This window comes from Lonchura striata, chromosome 18, assembly GCF_046129695.1.
Source record: "Lonchura striata isolate bLonStr1 chromosome 18, bLonStr1.mat, whole genome shotgun sequence".
Taxonomy (NCBI): domain Eukaryota; kingdom Metazoa; phylum Chordata; class Aves; order Passeriformes; family Estrildidae; genus Lonchura; species Lonchura striata.
In genome coordinates, this window is record NC_134620.1 from 7,810,978 (window position 1) to 7,820,299 (window position 9,322).

Genomic DNA, 9,322 nt, shown 5'->3' on the forward strand with positions numbered 1-9,322 from the left:
AGCTAGGCAGGCAGGCAGCGGGAGCAGCGAGCTCCCCGCCTGCCCCGGGGGGAGCGGGGCTGGGGCCAAGCAAAGCGGAAAGGGGGAGGCGCCCCGCTGGGCTGGGCGCGGGGCAGGAGAGGAGGCGGAGGGCACCCCGCGGAGCCGGTGCGGAGGCGGGGGCCGCGCGGAGCGGCGCGGAGCTGGGGGGAAAAGCGGGAGCCGGAGCGGAGCCCTGACCGCTTGTTTTTGGAATGATTTCAGCTATCTCCAGCCCCTGGCTCACCCAGCTGTCCCATTTTTGCGATGTTGCAGCTTTCACGGCCAACAGCCTGAGCAGCCTGAACGCCTCCGGGGGGTACCACCTCTCCCCCTCCCCGGGGGACCCGTACGGACAGCATGAGCCGCCGCACTACGAGCCTTGCACGGCTCAGCAGCACCCGCACCCGCCGCCCCAGCCCCAGCACGGCTATCCTTTCGGCGGGGCGGCGGCGGCGGCCGGGACCAACCCGCCGCCCCCAGGCCCCGAGCAGCCCGAGGGCGCCGGTGGAGCCGCTGCCGGGCCGAACGCAGTCTCGGGCTGCTCTGCGGGGGCTGCCGCCGCGGCCAAGGCGCCGGTGAAGAAGAACCCGAAGGTGGCAAACGTGAGCGTCCAACTAGAGATGAAGGCGTTGTGGGACGAGTTCAACCAGCTGGGCACCGAGATGATCGTCACCAAGGCAGGCAGGTCAGTGCGGAGCTCCCGAGCGGCCCCGGCTCTCCAGCCGCTCCCTCCGGACCCGGGCTCCCAGGCCAGTCGGGGCGGGAGAGTCCGATGCGAGTGGTTGAATTATCAGTTTGGGGGGAGATTGAAGCTGCTGCCCAAGGGGGAGTCGCGGAGCGGCTCGGCCCAGCGGTCGCCGTCATTTGATCCTTGCGCTTCTCCTGGGGCGAAATCTGCGAGCTCTTGCGGCCCGAAGGCCTCGGTGCTGCGGAAGAACGCGCGGCTGCTGCTGCGGGCTGACGGCGAAGGCGTGCGGAGGACGGCAGGCAGGGCACTGTGTTTCACTCTCGCTTAAAAGGGCGCTGTGCTCCTCCAGGCGCCTTCGGCTGTGACCCCACACGGGACTTCGTTCCGTGTTTACGGAGAACAGTTTGTGTTCCCGGGGCGGACAGCAACGATACGGGGGAAGGAAAAAAACAACACACAAACTGTACAAAACCTGCTAAATACGTTCTTAGCACGGGCAGATGTTTTCCTTCCGGCAGAGATTCGAACAGACCCTAATTCTGCACCTTGAAACGTGTTCTAGGGCTGTTGCGTTTCCCAATTATTGAGTAAGGAGCCCGGCTGAACGCAGCTCCTCTTGGCTCTGCTCCGGCCGCCGCGGCGCGGTTCCGGGGCCAGGACCCCGCTCCTGGGCAGGGAACAAAGAAAGCGGCTGATGCGATCACGTTAGGAACGAGCAAAACATATGGGGGGAAGAGGAGTCCCAATTACAGTTGTTAGTTACTGCATTTAATGGAGATCCCCGGGAAGCGCCGCGGCCGCGGTGGTTCGGGCAGAGCTACGAGGCTTTCCCCGCCAGGCTCCGGCAGAGCTGCGAATTGTCCAGGCTCTGAGTCCTCCCTTGGTTTAAAGCGATCCGGCGCGGGGGAGAAAAGAAAAACAAACAAATTAAGGAATCCCCCGTTGCTCGCTCTCACTTCACTCTGGGGCTGACTGCGGCGGGATGGCCGGCCGCGGGAGAGGGTCGGACTCCGCTCCGAACGGTCTGGCAAAAGCTGTGACCGCGGCCGTGCGCTCCCGCTCTCCCATCAGCGATTCTGAGGGTCCCGAGAGTGCAAAAAAAAAAAAAAAAAAAAAAAAACACAAAAACAAAACCAAAAATTTACATGTACGCAGTGGCCTTTTAAGTTGTTTTTGGGTTTGTTTTTGGTTTTTTTTTTTTTTTTAATATTAGCAATTTCCTAAAATAAAACGATCACAGTGGTGCCCAGTGCAAAAGCAGCCGGCGCTGCGTTGCGGGACCCGGGCGGAATTTCCCGCAGACGGTGCCTGCCCCGGCGCCGGGTCGCACAGCCCGCAGTCTCCGGCCGCGGCCCCTGAGCCCGGCGCCGGGCTCGGCGTTGCTTTCCTTAGCGGAAAAGGTCGTTCAGGCTCCAGGCGGAGGCTCTCTGCAAACAGGAGTTCTTCGATCTGGCTTTCTTAGCTCTCCAAGAAGAGCGAAAAGATTGCACATACCCCATTTCAAAATGTTTCGGAAATAACCAATTCAAATTGAATCGGGGGCTTTCCTCCCACACTTTTATTTTTTTACTTTATGACACAGTCGAAACTCCAGACAGGAGAGTAAAAACAGGAGAAAACGGGGTAAAACCAGCAGGAAAAGGCTCGGGGAGGGCACTGCAAAGCCTATTCTCTTCCAGCACCTCTGGGCTGGCCCTGCTGTTTGTCTAGATGGGTCTTATCATCTCAGGTTGTTTGTTTTAAAACTAAGTTTTAGAACAAGAAACACCGGAATTGGAGCTAATGGGGGCTTTTGCACATTTAAAAATAGTAGTAACAGAGTTAGTGACTGAACACGTCCTCCAGAGTTTGCTAAAAGCCTTACAGAGAAGGAGACGTAGCCGCCCGAACCCGATGCAGCCCGGCAGTGCTGGGCCCGATGTGGAAAAGCTGCGGAGCCAGAGGCGCGCTGACCCATCGGCCCTCAGAGAGGGGAAGAGGCACATAAGTGCAGGTCCGGCCGTGTGCCCCGAGAGCGAGCCGGGGGGCCTCTCTGTGTCCGGGTTTGATCGGGCTGTTTGTTCAGGGGCCGGCTGGGACTTCGGTTTTTCAATGGCTGCAAACACCCTTCACGAAATATTGCCCATAGTCGCTCACTTGGTTTACTATTCTGTAAAACAAAATGAAGCCATAACGATCCCCGACTCCAGGGCACACCTTCGGCATGTCCAGCCGGGGAGCTGCGGGCCAGGCCCTGGTCGCGGTGTGTGCAGATGCAGGAGGGAGGGATGGGTGGACCATCCCGGCCCCTTCCCTTAGCCCACCACCGATCATATTTGTACTGCAGCCCCTTGAAGGAATCGTGCCCTCCCTGAGCGTGGGATCCACGTTTGGGCTTAGCTTTGGTTCCCGGGGGTGCTGTGCAGAGAAGAACTGGGGGAGCAGCCGCGGGGGCTGGCCTGCCCAGCTCCAGATCCCTGGGCTCCTTTCCACTCTCCTTTTCGCCCGCAAAGGTGTGGGGGGCGGGAGCCCGACCGGGCTCTTGCAATGAAGTGGATCTGGGACGGAGCTTTCTGGGACACCCCTGTTGCCCTCTAGCCCTTGCCCGCCGAGGGAGAACGTTTGCCCCCCTGGGCTGGGAGAGGTCTCCTGTTGGCCCTAGGGGCTGCTGCTGTAACCACTGCTTTCAAACGGGCAGTTTGGTGGGCACAGGTGGGAACTCGATCACCTCGTGCCGTTGGCTGGAGTTTTTAGATTTGACCCCCACGGGCTGCCTGAGACTCCTGAGGCTTGAGTGCAGGTCCGCAGACAGAGTAATGCCTTGCATTTGCCTCCAGTCAGGTCAGCTAAAATGATGGGGAAACCATGGGAAAGAAATTATTTTCACTTGGTCTCCACACAGCAAAGGCCGAGGATGCTCTTGTTCCCCCTGTCCTCTCTGTTCCATCGCGGTGGGGCATTTCGGGTGTCTGACATGAAGGGTCCCGGAGCCAGTGGGAGAGGCAGGACCCCCCCGGCTCGCCTTTCGGCATGCTGCCGAGCACTGGGGAGCACGGCAGCCGGTCTCCCCGTGCAGCTTGGGCATATCTGCCTCTTCCTCTAGCCAGTGGTTTCTGCGAGAGGACTTATCATCACAACTGGGAGGGTATCGGAGCAGCTGGAGGGGAAGAAACCCGTGCCGGCTCCTCGGGGCTCCCTGCTGCTCCTCAACATAGCACTTGTCTCTCCTCTCTGTGCCAGGCGCATGTTCCCCACCTTCCAGGTGAAGATATTCGGGATGGACCCTATGGCTGATTACATGCTCCTTATGGATTTTGTCCCGGTGGACGACAAGCGATACCGGCAAGTAACAAATACCTGGCCTGTCTCGTGGTTCTTTGAGCCGTAGGGGCTGGTGGGTCGCTGCCTACCCCTGCTCCTGCCCTCCGGGAGTTCGGGATGTGTCCCTGGGCATGACACCTGTCGGTGCGAGACAGGGAGGGGACACGGGATGCAGCTGACCTGGGGTCTGTTTCACACTCTTGCAATGAGTCTGGGGCCAGGAGCGGCTGCATGGGACTGCAGGGCCCCCTCAGCCTCTGCAGCAGGCTCACAGGTGGCCGGGGCCAGACCAGCATGGGCAGAAGGACAGCTTTCCACAGGGCACAGGGCAGGAGCTGCCTTGTCCTGCCCAGAAAAGCTCTCTTTGTTGTACTGCTACACGTCTCCACCGGCAAACACCCTTTGCCACTTAACAAAAATTCCCTCGGTGCTCCTTGAATGCTGTAGCCCCTCAGTGCATGTCCCAAAGCTGTGCCATGCTTGCTGGTGAGCTTCCTGGGTGCTTGGGTGAAGAGAGTGGGTTTTGTGCTCTGGAAAGGCACCAGCCACCCAAGCCACAAAACCCTGCCCTTGTTTCCCGCGGCAGTGTAGGAAGGCCTTGGAAACTGTCGACTCACAAGGCAGCGATGTGGTCTGGTTTGGAACCCCTTTAATTTTAAGACAGTGAAAAGCGCATTATGTATTTAGCTTCAGATCATGACGCCGAGCAGGCAGCCCACATAGGAATCGCAGGGTCTGATATATAAATATTTAGACAGATATCCAAATTCTCAGGGCGTCCTAGAAATGTTTGCTTGTCAAGGGAAGTAGGATATATAACATCCAATTGAGTATATCTTTAAAAAGTAATGTTTCTGCTCAAGTCCAATGGTGTCTAATTCCCCCTGTGCAAACACTGGCTTTTAAAGTAAACATGTGTATAGAAGATTGGTTTCTCTGTTTTAAATGTTACTGTTGAATATGTACTTTGAAAGCATGAAACAAGACTGCTAAATTCTGAATCTGCTATTAATCTACGCATAACTTTCCACTCTTCACTTAAAGCGAGAATATTACTGTATAGAGGGCTTTTTTTCACCCATTTTTTAGAGGAAGGTGGAGGCTTTTGTGGCTTCTCTCCCAAATCTACACGGTTAGCTATAAATTTCCTCCGTCCTGCAGATCTCTCTCACGACAGTTCCATCGCCGACCTGATAAAATAGTATATCCCCTTCGCAGCAATTCTGGCTGCAGAAAAGAGTTCGTTCCTCTCGTGGCCGTAGGAAGCGGGAGTGATGGAGAGGCGGTGCTTCCCCCTCGGCGGGCCAGGGGGACCGTCCCGGGCCGGGTTCTGCGGGGCGCGGGGTGCTGCAGTCGTTCGGAGCGCCGCTGCACGGACGCGGGCGGGAGCCCCGGGCCGCGGCTGAGGTGCCTTCCCCTCCCGCAGGTACGCCTTCCACAGTTCCTCCTGGCTGGTGGCCGGCAAAGCCGACCCCGCCACCCCCGGGAGAGTCCATTATCACCCGGATTCCCCGGCCAAAGGGGCGCAGTGGATGAAGCAGATCGTTTCCTTCGATAAGCTCAAACTAACCAACAATTTGCTGGATGACAACGGGCATGTAAGTGTTCCCGGGAGAAGATGTCCAACACGGGGCTGCACGGGGTGGGAACTCCCCGCGCTGTGGTTCCCGTGGGGTGACCCTGCCCGCGCCCCTCGCCGGGGGCTCTGCCCCAGCCCCGCGGCTGTCCCGGGCAGTGGAGCCGGCAGGGCCGGGGCCGCGCTCTCCTCTCTCCATGCTCCGCCTGGATCAGTCATTGTCTCCTTGCTCGTTTTATCATTCAGATCATTTTGAACTCCATGCACAGATACCAGCCGCGTTTTCACGTGGTCTACGTGGACCCCCGGAAAGACAGCGAGAAGTACGCGGAGGAGAACTTCAAAACTTTCGTCTTCGAGGAGACGCGCTTCACGGCAGTGACCGCCTACCAGAACCACCGGGTGAGGCAGCAGCGGAGCTCGGGGCAACAGAAAGCGGGGCTTGGGGTCGCTCCGGAGGTACCATGGGTGCGGGTGCATCCGGTGCTGGCTCAGCCCCTTCGTCCGGCTCCGGGGTTGGAGGCCGGGCTGCGGGTGTCCGGCGGCGGCGGGGATGGCGGCGGGATTCCCACCCCCTCCTCCCCATCTGCTAAACCCATTCCGGGCAGCGCTAGGAACCCGATAGCCGGGGAGCTGCGCGGAACTGCATCGGTGTACGGCAAGGAGGCGACGTGGGCTCTAGCCCCATCGCCAGCTTCCCCCCCGCCCGGGGGACTTCATTACCTATGTAAAGCCGAGACTGGGGCTAGTGGGGAAACTACAGGTTTCCCGCTGTGAAATGTCACTCACAAATTGTTTGGATAAATCGGCGATTTTACTTCTTTAAGCTCCTAGCGGTCTATCTCTCCTCAGAATACAATTTTACGTTAAAAACGAAACAAAACGAAACACAACATCCCCACCCCAATCTAATGCGGATCTCTGGGCAGCAGTTAATCCAATTACTCCTTTAAATCGCATCACTGTAATGTAAAGAGCAGGAATCCCAGCAGCGAGTGGAAATAGGATTTCATAGCGGGGGCTTTTCAGTGCTGCTCCGAACCGCCTCGCTCCGCGACGATGCCGCACAGGCCGGGGATGTGTCCCGGGGTTGTCCCTGAGCAACCGGCTCAAGTGTCACCCTGTGCAGTGTGTCCGAGCAAATGGACCTGAGACCTGAGGTCTCTCTGGGATGCTGCGGTCGGGCCGCACCTCGCCCCGGTGGAGGCGGCGAGGCCAGAGAAAGGCTGTGCCTTTAAGGGGCTCTGGAGTCCCTCCCCAGCTGGCATTTGCCTGATGGCTCCGGACAGCTGCTCTTTCTCTCCTGCTTTCTATCAGTTTGACCTCTAAGGCTGGAACTGTCACTGAGGGGCTTAAAGTTTGTTTTTCAACCCATTCCGGAAACTCACAATCACATACTTTATCCGTGGATTTGCTTAAATATAGAAAATGTCCTGCCTTCTCCCTGGTGAATTAAATAAATACATAAGTATGATTTATCCAGTGATTTGTCTTAACTGCTCCAGTGGTGACCCATATAATGTGGCATTTTCTTACAAGTGCATTTATTCAGCTTTTGCAGCCAACTCAAACTGCCTTTCCCTTCACCTTGAACTCATATTAGGTAGCATATTAGCCTGCATTTTCTAACAGAGGGAAAGCACATGTTTGTGCTCTGTGGCAGAGAACATCCTGGCTCCACCAGCCACCTGGATCCCCTCTGTTACACCAAGCACTGCTGAGTCCCAAAGCCTGCTCAGGGACACACTCGCTGTTTGGCCAGGGAGCCCTGTGTGCTGCTTTGAAACATTTTGCCACTTCTTCTTACAGATCACGCAGTTGAAGATTGCAAGCAACCCTTTTGCCAAGGGATTCAGAGACTGTGACCCTGAGGACTGGTAAGGATATGCCTTTATTGATTATGGCAATAACTCCACTCACCCTATTTCACATGCATCTGCCCAGCTTACATTTGCACAAAGGTTTCATGGAGGGGGACACTGTATCGGGCCCCATTTGCCAGCTGCAGCTCAGAGAAGCAATACTCCAGTTGCTCATTCTGTTGGACCAGCAACTCTGTATCACTTCTCCCCTTCCTCTTCCAGGCCCAGGAACCACAGGCCAGGGCCTCTTCCTCTCATGAGCGCTTTTGCCAGATCCCGGAATCCAGTCTCTTCTCCAGCCCACCAGAATGGGACAGAGAAAGGTGAGAGCCCCCAGTGGCCGGGCCAGCCCATCTCCCTGTTGGCCTGCACAGCCCGTGCATGCATGCTTGAGGCCAGCCTTGCTCACCAAGGTGCTGCACAGCCCATAGCTCATGAGCTTTGTGCTACCACTTATTTTTTAAAGAAAAATACCTGCCTTCATAGCCTAATTAATTCTTCCTTGGACTACAACATTTACTGTTGTTGTGTGCTTGAGAAAATTTGCTGCTTTAAAAAATACAGCCCCTTGCCTTTAGAGTCCCATTTTCGACTTTTTAGCAACAAACTCAGCTTTTTCAGGCAGAGATGCAGTGCTGGCCACAGGTTCCCTCTCGCATTGCCCTTTTAATGCGCCTCGGCAGTGCACTTAGGGCCAACCCACTCCATTCAGGAGCTGCAGTCAGGTCGAACAGCACCTCTGCCCATTGACTGCTTTTCCATTACCCAGAGCAAACAACTGCAAAGACAACCGAAGGCCTTTCTTCCAACGCACTGCGGGTCTGCAAAATAAAGGGAAGTCTGTGTTTGTTTAGTGTTACACAATTGCAAAAATGTCAGGCGTGTACTAGCTTGTCAGTCAACTCAACTCCATTTATCGCAGTCAGAAGGTCCCGTCCCGCCAGCCCCGTTCCTGCCGCATGCCGCTGCTGCACGCCCCGCTCGCAGCCGCGCTCTTCCCTTCGCGCGCCTCTTTCCCGTGTGTGCGGGTGCGCGTCCCGCGGGCGCGGCCGCGCTGACTCCGTTGCCCCCGTAGATGCTGCCGAGAGCCGGCGGGAGTTCGAGCGGGAGGCAGGCGGGACGGCGCTGCACCAGGCCGAGGCCGCGCACCAGCAGCTCATGTCCCGCGTGCTCAGCCCGGCGCTGCCGGGCGGAGGCGGCGGGCTGGTGCCGCTGGCCGGGGCGGGCGGCGGCCGGCCCAGCCCGCCGCACCACGAACTGCGCCTGGAGCCCGCCGCGTCGGAGCCGCTGCACCACCATCCCTACAAGTATCCGCCGGCGGCGGCCGCCGCCTACGACCACTACCTGGGGGCGAAGAGCCGGCCCGCCCCCTACCCCCTCCCCAGCATCCGCGGGCACAGCTACCACCACCACCATCACCACCACATGAACGCGGCGGCCGCGGCGGCGGCGGCTGCCAACATGTACTCGCCGGCAGGAGCACCCGCCGGCTACGACTACGGGCCCCGGTAACGGGGCACCGGCGGCACGAGAGACACCGCCCTCCCCCTTCCCGCCTTTCCCCACCTCCCGCCTTACGAGTGAGCTGATTGGCCAGCGTGACCTGATGGACAGCCAGACAGCCCAATCGCCGGCAGCCGGGCCCCGCCCCGCGCCCCGCCCTGTGGGGGCTGTGAGGGCGGCGGCGCCGGGAGCTCCATCGCGGTGTGACCCGCGGCTGCACTTTGATAAATGAAGCCATATGTCCTTATCTCCCCATTCCCCCGCGCCTCCGTTCGTGCCGGGCACCGAGGACCGTCGGGCGGCTGGGATGCGGTGGGAGGACGGTGAGGCGGCAGCGGTGAAGTGACTTGTCCCCTCTCACTCGCCCGCCGG

General features: G+C 58.4%; 1 protein-coding gene across 1 annotated transcript; it reads left to right on the forward strand.

The window, feature by feature from the left end:
- The first annotated feature begins 233 nt into the window (after positions 1-233).
- On the forward strand, positions 234-8,959 carry TBX1 (T-box transcription factor 1). The gene is made up of 7 exons (XM_031506206.2): positions 234-706; positions 3,929-4,030; positions 5,436-5,607; positions 5,832-5,987; positions 7,395-7,462; positions 7,670-7,770; positions 8,523-8,959. Exons 1-7 carry the CDS (start codon positions 234-236, stop codon positions 8,957-8,959), a joined length of 1,509 nt encoding a protein of 502 aa, XP_031362066.2.
- Positions 8,960-9,322: the final 363 nt, after the last annotated feature.

Coding starts and splice junctions, on each gene's coding strand:
- TBX1 (XM_031506206.2), top strand. CDS start 234: ATGATTTCAGCTATCTCCAGCCCCTGGCTCACCCAGCTGTCCCATTTT. Junction 4,031..5,435: donor GTGGACGACAAGCGATACCG/GCAAGTAACAAA, acceptor CCCCTCCCGCAG/GTACGCCTTCCACAGTTCCT. Junction 7,771..8,522: donor CCAGAATGGGACAGAGAAAG/GTGAGAGCCCCC, acceptor TTGCCCCCGTAG/ATGCTGCCGAGAGCCGGCGG.